Source organism: Corapipo altera, unplaced genomic scaffold (genome assembly GCF_003945725.1).
Source record: "Corapipo altera isolate COAL_440 unplaced genomic scaffold, ASM394572v1 50, whole genome shotgun sequence".
Lineage (NCBI taxonomy): Eukaryota > Metazoa > Chordata > Aves > Passeriformes > Pipridae > Corapipo > Corapipo altera.
In genome coordinates this window covers 13,410,155-13,432,855 of record NW_020884889.1, presented here as the reverse complement: position 1 = coordinate 13,432,855, position 22,701 = coordinate 13,410,155, and the positions used below count along the sequence as shown (strand labels likewise).

The following is a 22,701-nucleotide window of genomic DNA, read 5'->3' as shown; positions in this document are numbered from 1 at the left end:
TCTAATCCATATCAGGTATCTCTCCTTGACATGTCCCTGCTCTTGCAAAGGCAGTTTTTAAGCCCTCATAAGCCTAAAGTGTGGTGCAGGATGCAAAATGGCCATTAGTGGATTTGGAGACCATGGCTTGACAACTCTCAGGAACAATAAAGAGCTTGAGATGCTAAAATTAGATGCTGCTTTTGAAAATACAGTTTGAAGATCAAGTCAGCACAAGAACATCGGGGAACTTAAAATTGAGTTGCCTGCCCTGCTGGAGTTGGGCATGTCCATAGATGGGGGAAACTGGTTTGAATGGGCTGAAAATGGGACACCCAGCACCAGGCTCTGGGTTCTGCTCTAGGCAGAATGTTGTCAGCACATGACCACTGGTGGAATAGGCTTAAATTATGGGAGTTTCTCTTGGACAAGTAATATATTTCCAGCACAGGCCATTTTTAGAACAGGATGTTTACAATAGTTTAGGAGAAAATTATGGATGAGAGAAAGATCACTAACAAAGCCCAGAGACTTTGGTTTGCTTTTATTAAATGTACAAAAAATTCCTGGAGAAAATTCAGTACAGAGTGGGATTCAGAATTGTTTTTCCAGGAAAATAATTCTTCCAATTTAAATAGAAATTTGTTTTGCCTTTTCTGCATTGTTTAATACTGTGTTGAAAAATTATTCCCTATTTTCTCTCCTAGGCACAGTATGAAAACCCACCACATATTTATGCTCTTGCAGACAGCATGTACAGAAACATGATTATTGACAGAGAAAATCAGTGTGTCATTATTAGGTAAGAAAAAGATCTGTAAAAAACATTTTATCGTTTTCTTTTGGTGTTTTGATGTCAAGAAGCAGAAAAGTTTTATTATATCATTAAAAATCTTCTGTGTCCGTGTTCATATTTTGGGATTTTCTAGGGTAGCCAAGTACTTTCTGACTCTCCTTTTTGTTTTCCAGTAAAATCCTGATGATAGTTTAACCACAAGAAATCTCTTACTCACATAGTCCAATGCCAAAACTGCAATAGTTTGAATGACTGCATGAGAGAGATGGATTAACAACTGCAGCAGCCACAGATACTGTTAAATCCAGCAATCCCACATGGACTGCATTTACCATGGGCTTTTGTTCCTTTTGGAATTTTGCTTGTGTTCAGTCAGAGACAAAAGGAGGAGAGAGATACTGGAAAATTAATTTTGTCTTCACTGTTAATCTATTTTAATTATTAGGCTGAGGGAATTCACTGCAGAATTATTACTCAACTTTTGTCAATGACAGGCATTATTTAAGTGACAATCAAAGTGAATTTTTGGGACCAGAGTTACACTTTGTTCTCATCTGTGGGTTTTATGGATGGTGTATGATAAAAGATAATGTGTGGAGAGCAAGAACTGCAGGATGCTGGAGCTGGTACAGGGTGCCTTTCCTGACTTCCCTTCCTGCACAGGAGGTTCCCAGGTTCCCCGTGGAACCCCTGGGGATACTCTTCACCTGCAGCTTTGCTCCCAAGGCAGGTGATGTGTCCCAGGGGCTGTGCAGTGATTTTACATGTGGTGTAAATTGGGTGTGAACTGTTTGCAACACTGAGCTCTGTTCCTCTGAGGGCCCCTGCCTGCAGCACGGTGCCACGTGAAACAAAAAGCCCAGAGCTCTCATTCCTGTCACTGAATTGTTCCCTGAGCTAAGTCCTTGTCTTTGGAAAACTGTTCCTGTGCTGAAGTTTACTGGTCACGTGTAGTCAAATTGAGACCTGTTAGGAATGGGTAAAACTGGAATTTACTTTACCTTTTGTACAAAGCAACAATCCCAGAGACTGAGATGTTTCACAAGAAGATGAATTTTTAGAGAAAGCCTTTGAACTGTAGTAAATTGTGATTAAAAACCCTATTTTTTGATCCTGTGCTATTAGCAACCCAAAGTGCCATGAGTGCAACCACATTTTCAGAGAGCTGAGATGCAGCTCTGAGATACAGACTCACAGTTTTAGTTTCACGTGAGAATTCTTGTGCTTGAATGATGGGTGATGTGCTCTTTGGAATGTGCATTTTGTATGTGCAGAGTGAAATCTCTCTCAGTGTGTGCACAGCCTATTCAAAATCTACAGGAGTTAATTGAAACCTATGGGGAAACTGAACCAAGAAAAATCATGTTGGCCAGGGACATTTCAGAGAGGTTGTTTTCCTTTATACACATTTATTTTTCCTTTGATTATTCTTACTACAAACACTGTAAAAACTGCAGACTAGACTTATAGGTAGTTTTCGTAATGGTATTTGATCTTTCAGGACACTTAGAAATTATTTTTATGAAATCAAGTAACTTGGCTGCTCACAAAATTGATTTTGCTTGGTTGATATTTTAATAATTTGGACCACGTTTGATTTAAACTGTTTAGATACATCCTACATTTTCTGATTTAATGTCATCACTATTTTTGTCGACTTGAGCTGACTTAAGAATGAAGTTTGTTGAAGTTTGTGATTTGTTTGCTACGTTGTTTTATTGTGTAGATCAGAAGGCACTAAAATTGCTGACAGAGCAGGAGCTCCCACGTTGCTGCAGCTCTTGAGTGAAATGGATGTTCTAGTTGGCTTTTTGTCTACTACCACTCCATTGCTTTCACTTAATAGCTGCCAGGGACTTTACTGCTTCTTCTCCTACACTGGTGAGTCTCAAAAAATTGAGATTCAGTTGTGTCTGTCGTCCGTTCCACAGCAGCCTGCTGAGCCTGAGCCAGTTCCAAGTGAACCTTGGCACTTCACTGAAATGTCGGTTTTGCTGTAAAAATTTCTCCTGTGAAAGATGAGTGATGATAACAATGTGGTTATTAGGAGGTGCTGTTTGCTTCTCTACTTCATAACCGGATTGAATTTTGGAGTGACTTCACTGAAAGTCCCTGGTGGAACAGGAGGAACAGAGCAATCTAGCACCCAGGTTTTTCCTTCTTTTTCCCTCTCAAAATGGCAGATTTCCCCCCAAAGAAAGGTTTGCAAAGAGAGAAGGTAAGAAATAAGGCATAGACTGGACCTATTCACAGTCAGATCAAAAAGACTCCGTCTGGCTTATGGTGCACATGGAACCTCAGGAATGGAGACACCAGGATGGTGGGGAAGGGGTTGGGACACTCCTGTGTGTCCCTGCCTTGTGGTTTGGGGCACCTGTGGCATCAGCCTCCAGACCTGAGAGGGGACATGCCTTCCTACACACCAGACATGTGTTTCCAGGCAGATGAAGGAAGGTCCCTGCTGTAGTCAGGAATTTTGCCAGGACATTAATTCCAAATAATGCATTTAGACACTGACAGAAAAAAACTCATCCTCTTCAGAAAGTCAGTGAATGAACTGGGAAGGCATCTCCAAAATGACATATGGTTCTCTGAAAGGCTGAATTGGTAGCAACCAAAAATAATCTCTTTTCATATGACAATACTAAGTCAAAAAGAAAACCTGTTACCAAACAACCTTTCTAGGGCCGGGGAAACCTTTTTCATTAGCTGAGTAATTTCAGCATATATGCATATGTGTTAAGGTAATTCCATGTGCACACGTGTAATTAGAGCTGAGGAGCTGGGACCTGTTTTGCATGGCTGTTCAGAGTAAACAGTGAGGTTATTCATGGGCTGGGTCCTGGCTCAGTGCAGGTGCAGGGTGTGCTCAGGTGGGAGGAGGGAGCAGGGCCCATAACTCTTCCCTAGTTTTGTTTGCACTGGGCAGAATTACAGAGAAGTTCACTCATAGCAGTTACACTGGACTTTGATTTCTCATTGAGTTTATGTTTTACTGAGATATTTAATTTAAGCCTTTCTTGAACTGAACTCATAGGTGTCTTCTACAACAGACTGTTGGCATTTCTTCCCCATGTGACACGACAACCCTTCCAGGCTATCCACAAGGAGTTGTTCAGTCAAGATTTTAATTATGAAGGGTTGTCTCTTGTGGCTTTTAATTCCTTCTGGACTGTCACTGTCCTTTAATTAAGAGAGTGGAGGTTATGATTAGTATTTTTCTATTATGTAGCAAAAAATGTGTTTCTTCAGAATGTTCTTAAGGTTTTACCTTTCTATAAAGCTGAGGACTTTATTTGCACTTTGACTCTCTGACCTCTGTCAGGAGATGTTGCCATTGCTTTAAAGCAGTTTTTCTTATTTGTAATTTTAGTTTACATTTTACATTTGTGTAGCAACCTCTGAGTACAGGAAAGCAATGTATGGTGACTGCACACCTGAAAAGACAATACATCTTAGGTAATACAAATATACATTAATAAAAAGATCATTTACCACCCTGGCTGTTTTTAGTGAACAGCTCATGTCTAGCTTCAGTCTATGAAGTTCAAAATTTCATATGAGATTTCTAGTCAGCTTTTGTATCTGAGCTTTCCAGAAGACTCAAATGACTGATCATTCTAAAACATCTGTAGAGAATCTTAACTGGAAATATGGTTCAGTTTTAATGAGGAAGTGATAGAAGCCTAACCCAAGAGGAAAAGTTAGGTAAAAGCTCTGATGCAGAAGGGAAAAATATTTCACTGTAGTTATACTGCTGTGCTTTCTCTGAACATAAAGAAAGTAAATTTTCTATGTAAACAAACTAAAAAGCTTATCCAAACACATCAGAGTATTTTACATATACAGTGTTCTTAACTGGCAGATCCAGGAGGTCTTTATAAATATTTGTTCTTAAAATTTCTGCATTGTCCTGGCAGTGTAGATAAGCATCACTTGTATTGTTCTGCAGCCAGGGATACTGTATTAAATATCACTCAGAAAATTAATTTTAGAGAGAAGAATGATGCTACATATCAGATCTTGCTTCTCTAATCATTGATTGTATTTCCTCTGGGAAGGAAGCAAGGAGCAAAAAATTTTCCCTCTGCATTTGTAGCCTTACTCTGATTTCAACTAAGCATTAATTGACTTTGTGGAACAAATTGTCGTTTTTCTGAAGTGGCAGATAATGCTAGAAGAAACATTGTGTCTTTCAAAACATTATGGGTTTTGTTAGTGATTGAAACTAGGGGATGTTTTTACTTTTAGCAAGAAAAGTCTCTGAGAAAATTGTCAATATCACAATCCACTTTAAGCCATTAAAAGAATTTTTTCAACCTTTAAAAACCTTTGTACTTCAACACACTTAAAATAGTGTTAATAGCAGCAGGAGCAGTAAGGTATATACGAAAAATTAATAACTGAGCTTTACTAGGGGCAGGATGCCATCCCATCAGATAAAGCTACTTTGGTTCATAAATAATGCATCATCTTGTTTTATTCTACTTTAATTGGAGCAATTTGCTGGTCTTTGATCAATAAAGACATAAAACTGAAAAACAGTGCATAAATCTACATTCATAAATCTAAAGCAAACTCTGGAAGGCAATCCTTTCAGCCAAGTTAATTTAATAGAAGGGCCCACTTACCTCGAAGCAGAGACAATAAAAGGGAGTTATATTCCTGCAGGTCAGTTCTGTGGCACACACTGTGGAATGAGAAATACAAGCCACACTTAATTTGATCGAGGAGAAGAAGGATAATTGATGCATCAAAGAAGATCTTACAGAAAAGTGTAATGTTTTTACTGTGTGCTAAATAACACCTGATCAAATTCATTCAGTGTTTGGCCTCAGATCTCCCTCTGTATTCATTTGGAAACTGCACATGTAAGCTCAGAGTATGATTGGGTCTCAAATGGTTTGTTTGGTTTTACAACAGGATGAGCAAATCTACTACGAGCAAATTTTCAAGAAATGTAGTTTTAATTGTTGAAATATTGCTGTTTTGAACTTCTAAAACCAGTTTGCCATTCAGCCAACTCTACCCTCGTGAATGTAGTAGATACAGACTTTCTTCTTTGTGTCTGGGAAAAGGTGACTTGGAAGAATAATAGTATTCGTGGTCTGCACTTCACAGATGGATGATGAAGAAGTACTTTTTCATCTTTTCAAGTTTTCAGTTTGCTCTGTAAAACTGCCATCGGGAGAAGACAAAAGCAGGAAAACATTTCTGGGAAAATAATTCTAAAAAACCTTTCAGTATTTCTGTACCATTTGGAAGCTTTAAAGATGTGAAATGATATTTGCAGCTTGGCAGTTTGGGGAGTTTTTCCAGAATTAAACCTTTGGAAATGTCTCTATTACTCATGTTGATAAGGAGCTCTGAGTTGTTCATTCTCGGCGAGTCCTTTTCCTGGGCAGGACACGCTGATGTTTCTCTGGCAGACACAGCTCAAATTTGTGCAGGAAAAGATATGCATTTGATCCACATCCAGGAACAAATAGGCACAGGATGGAAGAGTCAACAACTTCCACTGAAACTATTCAAGGACTTAAAGACAGCACAGATTTTCACACAAGAAAAAACTCTTTCAGCTGTCTTTGAAACATTGAAGCTGACACTGAAACAACACCCATGCACTGGGGTGGTTTTGTTGGTATAGTTATCCAGGTCGTGGTAAATTCATTAAGGTCAAAGCTGACTTGCACCAAGATTTATATAAGTCTGGAGGAATTTTGTTGAAATGAACCTCCAAGGGATGAAGTAAAGTGTGAGGTTGGATTGTCTGCCATGCCGGTCTTCTTTCCCTTTTGAGAAGCTTACTGATTGCAAGAAGGCAAAGCTACTCATGTTGTAAACATTATTCACCATCGAAGTGAAATATTATAAAGGAAGGAAGGAATTGTGAAACCTAGTATGGACTATTAAGACTTCTTGTACCCTGTGTCAAGAGGCATAGGAACAGGAAGGCAGTTCTTCCGTCATTCAGGATGTGATTAATAATGCCTCATTATTTCATTCAGGAACACCTAAAACAAAAGACCCCTAAAATGAAGTAGGTATCTGGCATGGCATTCACAGCTTGGATTTTCAAATTAGTTTTTGTGTTAAGATCTGAAATCCCACTAAATTTAGATGGGAATTGAATTCTTAGCACACACATTCTCTTTCGAGCATCTTGGTTTAAGTAGATGTTTCTCAATTTACAGTTTTCTGACTCTGGAGTCCCCCAGAGATTCTGATGTGCAAGATGATATATTCAGAATTTTGTATTCACAAACATATCTAAGTACCCTTCTACAACACTGTATCACAGTCTGTGTATTACCAGTTTACCCAGTGTAAATATGGTTTCTGTTGTTAAGGTACCTGGCCTTGATTCGACAAGCTGAACCTCAAATTACTCCATTCTAGAGTTACTTAAAAGCTAACATATATTTTTGTGTTTCTTTTTCTGTAGTGGAGAAAGTGGTGCTGGAAAGACTGTAGCTGCTAAATATATCATGAGTTATATCTCTAAAATTTCAGGAGGTGGCCCTAAAGTACAGGTGAGTTGAGACAGAGTAGTACTGAAGCATAAGCATAGTCTAAAGATTGGCCTCAGAGGGGGAATGACAAAGGATGTCTTGGCAGATAAGAGGCACATGACCCTGGAAAATTGTGGGTGAGTGGCTGGAAATACATCCCAGCACCCAAAGCAGAGACACCTGAAGTGGCCAGTGCTGCTCCCGTGGATGCCTGGGGTGGGAGCCCTGGGAGTGAGAACCCCAGACCCAGAGCCAGCTCTGCTAGAAGTGGTGTAGCTCTCATGCTGAATTACACCTACAAGCTTTATTTTTTTTTCAGTTAAGTGGTAAAAGGTAATTTAATTATTGTTCTTAACCAGATTAAGAACAACAACCAATCTTCTTTTAATAGATGTGTGGATTTTTTCCTCCTGTGTTGGCATTTTATTGAAAACTGAACTGGCTTTTTGGGTTTTTATTACTTCCTTTGCATTTCTCATTGATGTGTGTACATCAAAGAGCCACAGCAAGAACATCATCTTTTTTTATGAGGTTATCTAGGCAAACTTGGAGTGTCTGAAAGCTATCTGAAACAAAAAATGGTGCTTTTATTAGTAACTATGCTACTGATGTCTGCTCTACCTATCAAAACCTAGGAACCTAAAGCTAATTGAGTGAATTAGCCATAAAAATTCCCTTAATGACATTATGATGTTACTCCTGGACTGGCAGGCAGTGGTAGGTAGGTAATGACTGCTTTTACCAGTCCACTGTTCTTGAGTGCTTTCTGTGACTTTTGCTTTATTTGCAGTCTCTGATGCTGAGTGTGTTCTTTCTGCTTAGTTTTGCGCAGCAGTGATGCTGGGAACATTGCAGAGAGAAATTCAGTAACCAAGAGAATGATCCAGAGAAAGTATGCACTGTGTTATTTTTGGAATAAATATAATCATAGTTTAGAAGTAAATATTTTGTTTTATTTAAAATATTCCAGCTTTTTGTACGAAATTAAAAAATGCTCTTAGTCATGACAGAGTAAGAGTTGATGAAGTTGGTAAGTTGCCTTGAGCATTTCTTTTGAAATAAAATTCCATCTTCTTTTCACAACCCAGCATGCATTGGGGTTTTTTCCAAAGCTGATGTTTTCTCCATATTTCCAGCTCCTAGGATCTGATACAGAGACAATAGTAACACATTATATTGCTTTCTAGGGCAGCTAGGTAGCAGCATCATTGATCCCAAAACAGATTGCTGAAGCACTTGCAGATTCCTAAATGTCATGCTGCTGTGACTTCTTTGGTTGTGGATCCAGACCCTCAAAAAGATTTAAAATCTCCTGTCGAAGAAGGAAGTGGTTTAAAATGAAGAAGATGGAAAAAACAGATCAGTTTATTGGCTGTGTTGCTTGGCAGAACAATGAACAGAAGAACCAGGTTTTACCCTCAAGCATTTTGTTCAGTTTTGTAGGATTTTCCTCAGAAAGTAGAAACTAGAAGCTCTGAAAAAAAATGGTTAGATTCTACTCCTTATCTGATCAAGAGGATTTTTACAGATGGAGGATTTCTTACCTTTTTAATATATAATTTAGATACCATGGGGTTTGTTTTAGAAAATCTCTAAGAAGTTTAAAAATGTCTATTTCTGAATTTGTATTTCTCTTGTTTCCTAAAATTTTAGCATGTTAAAGATATTATTCTACAGTCCAACCCTTTACTGGAGGCTTTTGGGAATGCCAAAACTGTACGGAACAACAACTCCAGCAGATTTGTAAGTCCCTCACCCCTAGATGTTACTTTATTCTTCCAACCTCTGTGCTGTTACAGAGGCAGTGTTCAGGAGCATAATGTAAATTGACTACAGGTGAGGTAAATCTTAACAAAATATAAAGCAAAGTAGATGTCAAGAGGCTTCTGTTTCATGCTGTATAGGTTGCATACTTTTTTCTCTTACAGTATGTACTGGTCACAGTTTATAAAATACCGAATCTGCAGCCTTTACTAATACATGGGGGCTGTAGGCAGGAATTGCCTTTAGTCTGTCATTGTAAAACAGTCAAGATAATATTGTGCAGTGACTGTTCACTTGATGACATACTGTGGGTTCTGTTTGGGAAAGTTACACACTGGCTTTAAAAATCTGAGATGTGTTCCTCTGTTAAGGTGAGTGTTGATGCAGTTAATGTCTCCCTGAAAGCAGGAGATTGTGGCTTCACCTTGCTGCCAAGCAGAGCACAGTTTGCTGTTGGTTGTAAATCTGTTAAATTGACTTGCTGTATAGATGAGCCTTATGGTTTCCTTTATACTAAGCAAGATTCTCAGCAGTGAAAAGAAACCACTGACCTCCTCTCTACATTTGCATTAACACATGATGAATTGTCCCCAGTCTGGAGCTGTGTAAATGCAGAATGAAAGATATATGATGGTTCATGAATCTAAACTTGGCTTGTACCTTGAGGCGGCTGTGCCACTGCATCCATAAAAGAGAAGTATCCCAGTTACCTTGCTTGGGATACAATAGAAATGCAGGATTTCAAATTTGCTTTTACTAATCCTTTAACAGCTTTAATTATTTATTGCAGGGGAAATACTTTGAAATACAGTTTAGCCCAGGTGGAGAACCAGACGGAGGGAAAATCTCCAACTTCCTACTGGAAAAATCTCGAGTTGTAATGAGGAATCCTGGAGAGAGGAGTTTTCACATTTTTTACCAGGTCAGAAGGGTATAGATCCTTTTTGAGTTATTTAAAGTATCCGGGACCCGTTTTTCCTTTTGATTGAAAAGTCATTCTCGGAGCAGTGATGTTACTGAGTACACACTCCCAGAGGTAACCTGACACTGCTGGGAAGCTCCATGGCATGTTAGGACACCACTTGACACAGACCTTCCTGGCTGCCTTTCAGCTCCAGAACAAAAGTACTTCATCATTTCAAAGGCCTTGCTTGGAAATTCGTTGTGAACTCCCATATGGAGAAGTCTAGCAGAATATAATAGAAAATGGGAACTTTTCAGCAGATTTCTTTTTAAGCTGGCGTATATGTATATATAGAGAGGCCAGTTTATATATATAGACAGAGAGATATTTGATTCTCAGTTAAGATTTTGGGACATTCGGGTCAATACTGTTTGTTGAACCCACCAAGTATCCCTGTTTTTTGTGTTTCAAAAGGCTTTGCTGACCTTCACTGGTCCTGGACATGCACAGTCCTTACCTGCTCAAGCGCTGTTGATCAAGCTCTGCAGATCTGGGGACAAAGCCAGTGCATTGGAAGGGTCTGGGAGCAGCTTCACAGAAAGCTGAAGTGCCATTGCCAGGGTGGAAGGCTGAGTTGGAACTGGAATTGCTCCAGGAGTTGTGTTCTCCTCTTCTGGGGAGGATGAACAATTTGCTCTGTCCTGCTGGTTTTCCTGGGGCTTGGAGAGGCTTTTTGACACAGGAGTTAAAAGACCATGGGGTTTTGACAGTTCTGTTTTGAGATTGGGTCATTCCTTCCTGTTGCAGTGCAACACTTCCAGTGCACAACTGGGTGGACTTTACAAAGTTCTGAGGAGCACAAAGGGTGCTTGTCCTCACAATGAGTCACAGATAGTGCTTCCTTAGGATACTTTCAACTCTGCCTGCCTTGCAGTAGGCCTGGAAAACTCATCGCTCCCAAGGATTTAGGTAATACATTGTAGATTGGAAAACCCACTTTGCCTGTTCTTTTTGAGGTAGAGATAATGGAAGGCATTCAAGTCAGTCATATTTTTTGCTTTTTATTAGATGTGGAACTTAGAATTAAACCATTCCTGGGAACAGGATTGAAAATCTGGTCTTTTGGATTAAACAATTACCAGAACTCAGGAAGGATACATACCTGGCACAACACTAGCCATACCTCTCCCAGTAATTTCAGGCTCAGTCACCTGTTTCTGACCTGCCTCAGCTCTGCTGAAGATTGTTGTATGATACCTAATTTGGAGATTTTTATTCTGCAGCTGATTGAAGGGGCCTCCTCAGAACAAAAAAGCGTTCTTGGCATTACCAGCATGGACTACTATTACTATCTGAATCTCTCTGGGTCCTACAAAGTCGATGACATCAATGACAAATCAGACTTCCAAGAAACACTGGTGAGTTCTTTGCTGTATGATTTGCATAGTGATGGATGTATGTTCATTTCTCTGTCCATCTGTAGCAAAGACATTGATGTATTAATGTGGGAATGAGAAATTAATGTAGGTACAACTCATTGTAATTGTATTTTGCCCTGAGGGAGAGATATGTTTACCTTGAAGACAGACAGCTTTTATAGAAAGGCGTTTTGTGTTTCAGATTGTTCTATTTCACAAGGGTGCAAAGTTAACGAAATTTAATTTGGTGCAGATAATCTACAGTATGAAAAATGTGGGAGTGCAAACACAGTGAGGGACTTCCATTAGAAGAAAATATAAAATGTACCCTGTTTTAGCTGAATTCTTAGAACTGACTGACCTTTCATGTTTATTTACAACAGTGTGGCTGAAAAGCTGGAGACAGGGACTGTGAAAGCACAGATCAGGGATCTTTATTCAGTGCTGTTGCCAGTTCATTGTGTGACCTGTCAACTTGTTGATCTCCTGTTATTAGTAATTTACTTTTTAAAATAAGGGTGGTAACACATTTATACTCGTGTTATATATGTAATTTAAAGGCCTAAAAAAAATAATTGTTACTATTGTATTCTAGCTCATCTGGTATTTTAGAAAAACAGGCACCTGAGAAGACATTCTCTAGGTTATACTCTGAACTCCAAACCCCAGTGTTGACTTGGATTATTTTCTACTAAGTGACTGAAATTCACAGCCCAAGACAGACACTGTGCTGCTTTTTAGAGTTATTCAGCACAGCTTAACAGTTCTTAGTGTCTCAGAGGATAAACTGTCTGTGTAGAAGGAATAATATCATTGTCTTTTAGATTCATTATTTCCATTTTGCAGTGAAGCTGTGTGACACTTAAGAGCAGGTGTTTGTTTTTTAATAATTTTATTTTTTTCCAGAATTTATTTTGTTAATACATCTTCTAAGCAGTGTAGATGCTTCTGTATTTAATTAAAAAAAAATACAAGAATGCTGAAGTAGGACATCTGGTATCTTCTGGAACTTCAGGGCAGGCTGCAATGAAATTTGGTTGCCTTAGGAATTTGGACTGCTTTGAAAAGCTCTAGTTTTTATCATCAAAATTTAAAAAAAAAAATTTCTAAGACAGGAGTATTTTATTCCATTTTTTTTGTTTGTTTTTCTTCCCAGCATGCAATGAGTGTGATTGGGATCTTTGGAGAGGAACAGAATTTGGTACTGCAGATAGTGGCAGGAATTCTGCATTTGGGAAACATCAGCTTCAAAGAAGTTGGCAACTATGCAGCAGTGGAGAGTGAGGAGTGTAAGTACCTCTGGAAACTGTTACAGGAGCAGCAATGGGCTGAAGCCCAGATGGCACAACAGCCATTCAGAGCTGCTTATCCAAACACAGTGGGTCGTTTCTTAGAGTAAAGGCTGCCAGTTTAGGGTCTCTTCCAAAACCAACGGTGCTGAGGCCCCTCTTTTATCTTGTAAAATGCCACTGACTTAGGGGGAGTAAGATTTTGCATTTTGAATTTAAGAAATCCTGTTCCAACCTTAGAGCATGATATAACAGACATTACAAGAAATGCTTTCAATCAGGCTGAACTCTGCTCCTTTCAGTGCATAAGCACACATTGATAAAACACTGATTCCTTCTGTGGTTTGTGTGACCTCAGTGTCCTGTGAAGGCAGGTACCAGCTTGTACCAGGGTATCCCTGCTCTCAGGATGTACTTGGTGCCCAGGCATACAAACATATGTGTATGTGTGCCTTGAGAACAGAGATCCAGAACTGAACTGAAATGCAGAATTTGCATACTGCAGTTATGTTTCCTGTCTCAAAATTCTCAACCAATACCTTTCTATTAGACACAACTACTATTTCTTTACAGTTTCATTTTCCACAGTGCCCTGTCCTTGCACCCCTCCCCCTATGATGCTCTATATCAGCACAACCCACAGGAGCAAGATGTTGGAAGATTAATGGTTTTAAACATTTTAAACATTTTTATCATGATTTATACCGTGCATCTAAAGTTGATTTATGCTACCTTGATAGTTTTAGGACAGAATGGATAAGCACAACATATACAGTACCCAATACATACCTGTCTGTTCTCTTAACTCTTAGGTCAGAATGGGCTTGTGTTTAGGAAAATGGCATTTGGTTAGTTTTTGGTAGGTTAGTTATGAATAAAGTATCTTGTGCAGTCAACTTCACACCCACCTAACTGTATTAGTACTCTCCTACTATTTGTTTTAAGAAATTGGGAAATAAAAATTAATTTTTAACCTTACTATCCTCTCAAATTAAAAAAATTAAGTGAACCCAAAGAAAAACATTTTGTGACATTCTATGCATCCAGAGAAAAGTATAGGATTTTTTATATGCTTTATGATTCCAATTGAGCTACTGTGCTTCCATTTAAATCACAGTATTTAATGTTTAAATGAAATCAAGGCATTTAATAGCCAGACGAGAAAGAGACAGTGTGTTGCATCAAAATAACAAACAGCAAAGACATGGATTGAAAATAAATCATTAAAGCTGAATGTATTTCTGCGATGAGCCATGTCCACCATGTTTCTGCTGCTCACTGGGATATAAATACAGAAGTTGTGTATGAATAATACATAGAAAAAAATTAGAAGTAGAATGAATATAGAACTTATACATAAACATAACGATTTTAAAGAAGCCAGAGAAGAAATAGCAATGTCTAGTAAAGTTTCTGCATTAGAAAGATGAAAGTTGGGCTCTTTTCTCTTAACCATTAATCCTCCCCCCAGTTTACTGTTTGTCCTAACCAACTAAATAGTACAGCATTTATAGCCTGGGTAGCCACAAAAGATAGAACACAATGAAAGACCACTGATCATTTATGCTTTGTGCAAGTCTGAAATAATAAAAAGTTTAGGAATTTGCTCAATTGTGTTCTTGTTACTATACAGCCAATTGCAGAAAAACATGCAAAGGTCACTGAAAACTCTAATTTCTTAGTCTGAGTCAGAATCAAATCTATACAGACTGTTCTTGACAGACATTTAGACAAGTAAGTCTTTAAAGCTGGCAGTGATTCCTGTTACAGTTCTTGATTATGTTAATAGTTGAAAAAAGTTCTTCTTATTTATTCTAAATCTTCCATGTTGCAAATCACAGCAAATACTACTACTACTCTCCTGGATGCAGAAAAGAATTTAAACCATCCCTCTTTACACTTGCATTGTATTGAAAGAGTTGTTTTACACTTCCTGAAAACTCCATGAAGTGAACTGAGGCTTTTTTACACAGCGTGTATTTAAAACTCTTCCACTGAATGCTACTGATTAGTCTTTGAGGATCATTTTTTTCAATTACATGCATATCCTGCTTTATAATAATTTCCAGACTGTAATTTTATGGTCCCTAACTAGGGAAAATAATCAGGCATCTTAAGAATGTGAAGTTCTATCAAGTCCTGGCCAGCTACTCTTCCCTTACAGTAAATCATTAGCACTATGGAGGAAGTCTTTGAGTTATGCATGGTGGTTCTTACCATTACCCTGTCTGCATAAATTCTTACCAGTAGTATTGGCTAAGTACTTTTCCTGGCATCTTTACAGTATATGTGAGCATATTTGGTCTATAATTGCCTACATTCTTTTCCATTTTAAAGCATATGATGATTGACCTTTTCATGTGCTCTTCCATCTGAGTTCTCAGTGAATTACCAGAGATGTTGCCAGTGACTCAACTTTGGTTAGCTGTGTGGTTCCTAGTACCCTAGAGTAAATTTAATCACTTTGCTGATGGTAATAAATCAGATTTCAGAGAGCTGGTGGTTATTTTCAATTTCAAAAATAATTTTGGATTAACGTGCTGAAGTGTTTAGCGAGTTCGTGCTGTGACATACAGATATGTAAAGCACTGCCTTAGTGATTACTTTACACCCTCCTCACACCAGTAAAGTAGATCTGAAACCAATGGAACATGCAGGAAACACTGTTAGAGGATTATGTGGTTTAGTGGAGGTGCAATACCAACTCCAGGAGTTACCCTTGGGAGCTATTTCCATATGCTTTCAAGATGTTTCTCTTTTTCCATTCCTGAAGGTGTGTGACACCTGCAGCTCACATCTGCACCACGTGCTAAGAATGCAGAGAGTACTGGACTTGTGGCTCCTTCTTGCACAGATGTATTTATGTGCTTTACTTTTAGACAAGGGAAAACAGAATTTGTAAAGTACTTCCAGAATGAGGGATTAAAAAAATAAAACCAAGTAAATGGCAAGGCAATTGAAAACTTTTTGCAATGTCCTAACTTACAGGAAGAAAGGGAAAGAATATTAGGAAGCAGATAGCCTGTTTTTTCTTATTCTTTAAACATTTCATGTTTTTACAAAGAACTTTTAACTTGTCAATTTTATTTAATGTGTGAGCTCTCCATGTTTTATTTCCATCTTCTCCCAGAGTGATTTGTTTGAACCACATAGTTCAAAACTATGACCTAAGGCAGCTTACATGTTTGAAGGACTGAAGGTACAGAAATAGCTGGCTATTTTACTTCAAGGTGCTTTTATCTTAATTGAAATCCATGCAAGTAAAGAGCTGAAAATGTCCTTGAGGAGCATAGGGGAAATTCTGACAACCTAAATTCCTCCTCTTTTTCTTTTTAAGCCGCATGCCCCATGAGTTTTGTTGTTATTAGAGATACGGTTAATTTTTTTCCTTTGTTCTGTATTTAGCCTGTAAGTCATAATCCAGCAACCCTGATCTTTCTTGCAGTTTTGGCTTTCCCTGCTTTTCTTCTGGGAATTAACCAGGACCGCCTGAAGGAAAAACTGACCAGCAGACAGATGGACAGCAAGTGGGGAGGCAAATCTGAGTCCATCCATGTGACCCTGAATGTGGAACAAGCCTGCTACACCAGGGATGCCCTGGCCAAGGCCCTTCACTCCCGGGTGTTTGATTACTTGGTGGATGTAAGTTGGATTTCCTTGATTCTACTGAAGTATCAAAACCAGTACAAGTGCAGCAGGAATGTTCCTTACGGTGCTTTTCTTATCTGTCATTTCTTTGGCCTGGTGTGTTTCTTTGCCTAAACCTGCCCAGGGCAGTGGGAGCCCCACCTCATGTGTCAGGCCTGGGGCACTGATGATGTGGCAAACATGACACATTCTTTGAAGCAACGAGCTGTGTTTTCAGTCTCCTGCCATGAGTGTCCCCTGGGATACTCTGACATCTCCCTGTCAGCATCCATACTGCACAGAATCTTACTTTGTCCTACATAGTTGAGCAGAATTAGTGGATTATGGTCCCCTGCTCTCTCATCCCACTCTCCTGCAAAGAGCTCTGTCAGCATCCAGATGTGGCAGCTGAGCCAATGGCCAAATTCCATTCTTCATGCTAAAGTACTCCCTTGTTTGGAATGAGCCCTGGGGCTGGACTGGAGGGCTAGGACTGTACCTTTGACCACAGATGGATGAAGCAGAGATGTCCTCCCTGGTGGCACTGCCAGTGTCTCAGAGGTTTCCCTCATCATGGCAGCCCTGAAATTCCCACTATGTGCCTGTACCAGTACTGACACTGCAAAGAGTCAGTCAAAAACACAGAATAAGGTAAAAAGATTCAGAGTACCATCTGCAAAATGCATCAAATACCAGACTGAAAGCTGTTCTTTTTTTGTTGGCTCCTTTTCTTCAGCTGAGCTGGTTATGCTGAAAGGGAAAGATTTTTACAAATAGTAGATCCAAAGGCTCACTGACCTGGAAAACAGGATAGCATACTGTTCATTTCCTAGCTGTTAGTAACACTTTATTAAAAAGTGAAAGCAAAATAACCTATTACATATATTGATATTCAATTAAAATATGTTATCTTTTAAGAAACCCAGTATTTTTATGGAAGTGTTTAAGAATATAAATACATATAAATATATAACTACACTTTGTTGTACATTTTGTTTCTGTTTTATTAGTCTATTAATAAGGCTATGGAGAAGGACCACGAAGAATATAACATTGGTGTCCTTGATATTTATGGCTTTGAAATATTCCAGGTAAGGCAACGCAATACTTGGTATTTGAGCAGATCTGACTGAGCTGAGGTTTTTTGTAAGTTAGAGGGGGAAAAAATCCAAACCAGAAAAAAACCCCAAACACATCCTGTGGCCAGAATAAAAGCAAAAAAAATCCCAACCGAGCTTCCTGGACATTGCGATCTCACTGGTAATGTCTCACTTAATAAACATAAAATATTGAAGGAACTTCAAAGAAACGGGGTCATTGATCTTAAAAGAAAGATCTGAGATTCCACAAAATGTCTATAAAGTCAGCAACCCATCTATCACTGACAGTGTTTCTTTGAAGCTTATTGCCAACATAAGAACTAAAAATTATTGTATATAAGGCAGGAGACTAATTTTTAAATTGTTTCCTTTTCTACAGAAAAATGGTTTTGAACAGTTCTGCATCAACTTTGTTAATGAAAAACTGCAGCAGATTTTTATTGAACTGACGCTGAAGGCAGAGCAGGTAACCAGACATTTACTATTTTTGAATTCATAAATGAGCTATTACTTTTTCAATTGTTGGAAAAATTGAGGTTTCATCATCTGTTAACAGTAAAATCTGCCCTGTTAACCAAGACAAAGGAATAAAAAACAACCTTTGTTGTTGGCTGACCCTAAAAGTATGAACCACATCAGCTGCAGACATTTGTTGTGTGACAGAGTGGTACAGAAGTGAGTCCACCACACGGTGTGCTCATGCAGTCATATGACTGCCCAGGCTTGCTGCAGAGTCTGACTCACTGACAGAGATGGAAAACTGCAGCTTGGCTCCATCCCTGTGCTTTCCTTGAACATGACACACAGTTAACTGGGAATACTTTTCTAAATTAACTCCACACCTTTTCTATTTTTTTAAATATATATATATGAATGAAATAGATTGCAAACAAATGCAAAAATACTTGTGAAAGTATTTGCAGTTCTCTGCTCATGATCTTACTGCAAAATCTCACTTTATGTGAGGGTGAGCTCCTGCCTGGGAGGGCAGGCAGAACACAGCTGAGACAGGGCCACTGTGGTGAGCTCAGGGCTGGCACCAGCTCTGGGCCAGGGTTTTCAGGAATGCACACACACAATTGCCCTTGTATGGAATTACCCAGCCATTGCAGTGACCTGCAAAGAGTGCAGCTGAACTCGTGTATATGCAGCTGACAGGTCAATTTAATCCGATTTCAGTGTGAGTTCTTGCCCAGTAACTCTCTAGATGTGTTTGTGGTTATGGTAATTGCACACAGAAATAACAAGTTGAGCTGTGTCTCCGTTCCACGTGCGTTTCTAAATGTGTTGTTTTGGGGGTCTGATCCTCAACGTGCCTGTCACAGTGGGAATTTTTAGAATCGATCGGGATGTGGAGGCTTAGGTACACTGTCAAGATACTGTTAAAGTAGCTTTGTTACTATTTGCAAAGTGCTTTGACAATAAATGCGCTGTAGAAGTATTCCTGATCTTGTCAGTGAAGGGCTATGAATGACAAAGGAATGTGTGGGGAGAAGAGTGGGATTCCGATTCATCTTTTAGGCAGCAGAGAGCTGGATTTAACCATCATTAGGGTCATTTCTCCCACCTCCACCCAATCATACATTTGGCAAGTCTCCCTGAACATGAGTAGTGCAGAGTTTGTGTCTGTGGAGTGTGTTGTAAATCTAGTGCTACATCTGCAGTGCAAAGGAATATTTGCATCTTTCTTTTTACTTAACAGGAAGAATATGTGCAAGAAGGAATTAGATGGACACCAATAGAATACTTTAACAACAAAATAGTGTGTGACCTTATAGAGAACAAAGTGGTAAGTATTTAGAGCAAACAGGTGGAAAAAACAACAAGATTTTTTCACTAAAATGTTTGGGCAACTGCTTTGCTGTTGCAAAGGAAGGTTCATAGGAAAAATGCAAATACTGTTGTTCAGTTACTGAGTCATACTATGTCTATATATAAATCTTACATAAGATGTCTTATAAGAGCTCTAAGATATATGTCATCTAAGATACCATCCAAAAAGAGAACTACGTGATTGATGTGTGACTAAAAAATACAATGATGGAAAATAAAATTTTATCCACCTGAATTTATCATGAACTTACTGACATACTGTACATCAGATGATGCTTTTTTTTGTGCCTGGGAGGTGTATTTCAGTTTGGGGAAGCTACAACACCACCTTCCTTTGAGGTACTGTTGCAAATCAATCAGAAACAAGTGAAGAGAAAGTATTGTGGATAAAGGAAGTTTTGTGTCTTTACTCCACAGAATGTTCTGCAGTTTCAAGTCTTTATGCTCTAATTTGGGATGACAACAAATGTTGAGTTGTCCTTTAGGACAGAAATAGGTTGTTTTTCAACCAGTTCTTTATCCTCATGTAGGCCAGAACAGTAGTTCAAATACTGTAGTGAATTGTGCTTAAATGCACATCAGATTTTGCCCATTTCCTCTCTGTATCAGGATAACTAGGAAGAAGATAAGATTTCTGTCACAATATCAGATATTGAGCTCTTAAGTTAGTCAAACTACAGCATGTGAACTTAAATACTTTTCTCAGACATTTTTTTATTTTTTGGTGGAATGAGAAAAAAGCTTAAAACAAATATTGATGTTTTTGTTTTGTTTTGTTTTTCAACAGTAATCACTGTTTTCCCCATTATTTCCAACTGTCACTATCATTACATGAAGTAGCATCTCTCCTTAAACTGTTTATGTAAAAATTAATCTCTGCCAGCTGGAGGGAAATTCTTCCTGACTCTACTCTGGTGGTTTTGTAGCAAAGATAATTTTGTGTTTGAGGGGGAGAAAAACTGGCAACATAATTTTTTGCCCTCCTCACTTCTGCTGCTGTTCTTGTTCTGCAATCTTTTAGAATCCCCCAGGGATTATGAGCATTTTGGATGACGTGTGTGCCACGATGCACGCGGTGGGAGAAGGGGCTGACCAGACACTGCTCCAGAAACTCCAGATGCAGATTGGGACTCATGAACATTTCAACAGCTGGAACCAGGGATTTATCATTCATCATTATGCTGGAAAGGTAACGTGGAAAATCATCACTGAATTATCTGTGATGTATTTATAAAGAAAAAGAGCAGTAATGAAAGGAAGGGGGAAGCCCTATAAAGGGCTGGTTTGATATAGAATAACCAGATTATCTCAGGAGACAATGTCCTTTCACAGTGTAGGGAGCTTAGGACAAATATGCCCCAATGTGTGTCCCTTGCTGAGGAGAGATGAGTCTGGGCCTTGCTGGTATCAAACTTACTAACCAAAACTTAATATTAAATGTAACAAATAAGTGTCCCCAGACTTTTATTAATTGTAATCTTAATTACTTGTTATAATAGCAGTAAATTTAAAGAATTCAGATATAAAAATGACACTATGGGGATGATATACCAATAAAACTGGGAATATAACATACAGTTCTGTCTTCTTTGGGTTTGTTTCTCAGACTAGTCATGGTTTCCTGCAGCTATAGTTAATAACAGTAAATCCTTACTAAGCAAAAACTTTTCTTCAGTAAAATTCAGTATTAAATTCACTTGTGTCATGTTCCATTCACTAGCTCCATAAGTCTTTTTAAATTTGAATTTAAACTGAATTTAAATATAAGGAAGAAGCTCCTTTAAGTTTGTTGGGAAAGTGTTTAATAATACATGCAGGGATTTGGTGCTCATTGCAGTATCTAGGTTTGACCAGACTAACCAAAAAGTTCAGAACAGCTACTGATGAGGACAGAATTTAAATTTTCTTTAATTATTGGGTTCTCAACTTACCACAAACAATCAATTTCCACCTTGGCCCAGGTATCTTATGATATGGATGGATTCTGCGAGAGAAATCGGGATGTTCTTTTCATGGACTTGATTGAACTCATGCAGAGCAGTGATTTGTACGTAAGCAAAACTTGCTTAAAGCTAGGAATGACTCTTAGTTCAGATGGATGCAGAGGGCCTGGCTTCTCTACTTTGCAACTTGTGAACTCATTTGTATAAAAGTGGATATAAATCACAACTTGCATTTTATTGACCTTTATTTTCTACAAATTGGAGTGAGGCACTGCAGTGTCGGAATCCAGTGCTGTAATTGAGGCCATTTGTTTTGGCCTCAAACAATGCCATCAGTGCTTTGGTATCCTCTCAAACAGGCACTGCTTTGACAAAAAAAGTAACATTTTTTTGTTATGTATTTTATTAATTGATGATTACTCTTTAAGAAGTGTGCATTTCTTCAAGTCTTCTAGAAGTCTGGTATCATGTCTGCCAATGCTCACTAAAATAGCAAGGGATCTCTGTGAGGAATGAGGCTCTTGGAAAATACTAATCTTAAAATAGATTTGACATAACTCTTGATTAATAGAAATAGCTATTTATATTCTGCTCAACTACCCACTTTTACAGCACATTCCTTGACATGCCTGCACTGCATTGTCTTTCCATGCCAACTCTATTTTATACATTCTTTCCTAGGCCTTTTATAAAGGCTCTGTTTCCTGAAAATCTTCAAGTGGACAAGAAGGGCCGTCCTACCACCGCGGGCAGCAAGATCAAAGTATGTCTAGTTTTGCAGTGAAAGTGTGGGTGCACGTGGTTTTGTGTTTGTGTATGAATATCTAAATAAATTTTAAAATAAGTCTTCTCTGTTTTTTGCTGTCCAGACATTTTTAAAGATAGGCATCAGGAGGATCTGGATGCAAAGTGATGCATAGGTTCAGCTGTTAGACTTGTGTGTTGCCCAGCATCCAGTGTTCATTAAATGTTGTGTTCAGCTGCATTCCACAGCAGTGGATTTTGCAAACGAGCAATTGATGGTACTTGCATGTGCATAATGAATGAGCCGCTTCACTCAGCCACTTGATGTCCCACAATTAACTACGGATAACTGGTCTCTTTACAGTGCAGAAATGCAGCCCACTGAAGTCAATACAAGTCTTTCTACTGACCACAGTGTGCCTTGAATAAGGCAGCAAGTGTTAGAAGGCTTTGTCTCAGAAGTCTCTTTGGAGACTGATTGTAAAATACAGACTTAGATTACACATTGCTTTGGAGATCAATATTTTATCAACCTCTTTCCTCATATTTCACCCTGACAGTCAGGTTCACTTGATGCATTCCTTGTCACTCCTTATTTTTATATAGTAGTTTAAATACATTACATAGCTGGAGATAATGATGCCTTCTCTTTACTAAGCTTTTCATGAGGTGCATATTATTTCAAGACACTTTGGTTGTTCTGGAGGAAGACCAAAGTCAGCTGGATCTAGTCAATAGAATCATCAGCAGATGGTTGATAATTTTAGAATTCTCTCAGGATTTATAGCCTGT

At 38.6% G+C, this 22,701-nt stretch overlaps 1 protein-coding gene across 4 annotated transcripts in view; it reads left to right on the top strand.

Annotated features, from left to right (window-relative positions):
* The window catches only part of MYO1E (myosin IE), a 112,272-nt gene that overhangs the window by 65,941 nt on the left and 23,630 nt on the right, over window positions 1-22,701 (top strand). For all 4 annotated transcript variants that reach the window (XR_003527830.1, XM_027644438.1, XM_027644437.1 and 1 more), the window contains exons 4-16: window positions 687-781; window positions 7,221-7,308; window positions 8,941-9,030; window positions 9,842-9,973; window positions 11,239-11,373; window positions 12,530-12,662; window positions 16,108-16,304; window positions 17,300-17,380; window positions 17,769-17,855; window positions 19,092-19,178; window positions 20,244-20,411; window positions 21,184-21,269; window positions 21,847-21,928. Coding sequence is in view for 3 of the 4 variants with exons in the window: in XM_027644438.1 (XP_027500239.1) it covers window positions 687-781; window positions 7,221-7,308; window positions 8,941-9,030; window positions 9,842-9,973; window positions 11,239-11,373; window positions 12,530-12,662; window positions 16,108-16,304; window positions 17,300-17,380; window positions 17,769-17,855; window positions 19,092-19,178; window positions 20,244-20,411; window positions 21,184-21,269; window positions 21,847-21,928 (1,461 nt within the window). In the remaining variant the exon portion in view is untranslated. The remainder of the gene's footprint in view (window positions 1-686; window positions 782-7,220; window positions 7,309-8,940; window positions 9,031-9,841; window positions 9,974-11,238; window positions 11,374-12,529; window positions 12,663-16,107; window positions 16,305-17,299; window positions 17,381-17,768; window positions 17,856-19,091; window positions 19,179-20,243; window positions 20,412-21,183; window positions 21,270-21,846; window positions 21,929-22,701) is intronic.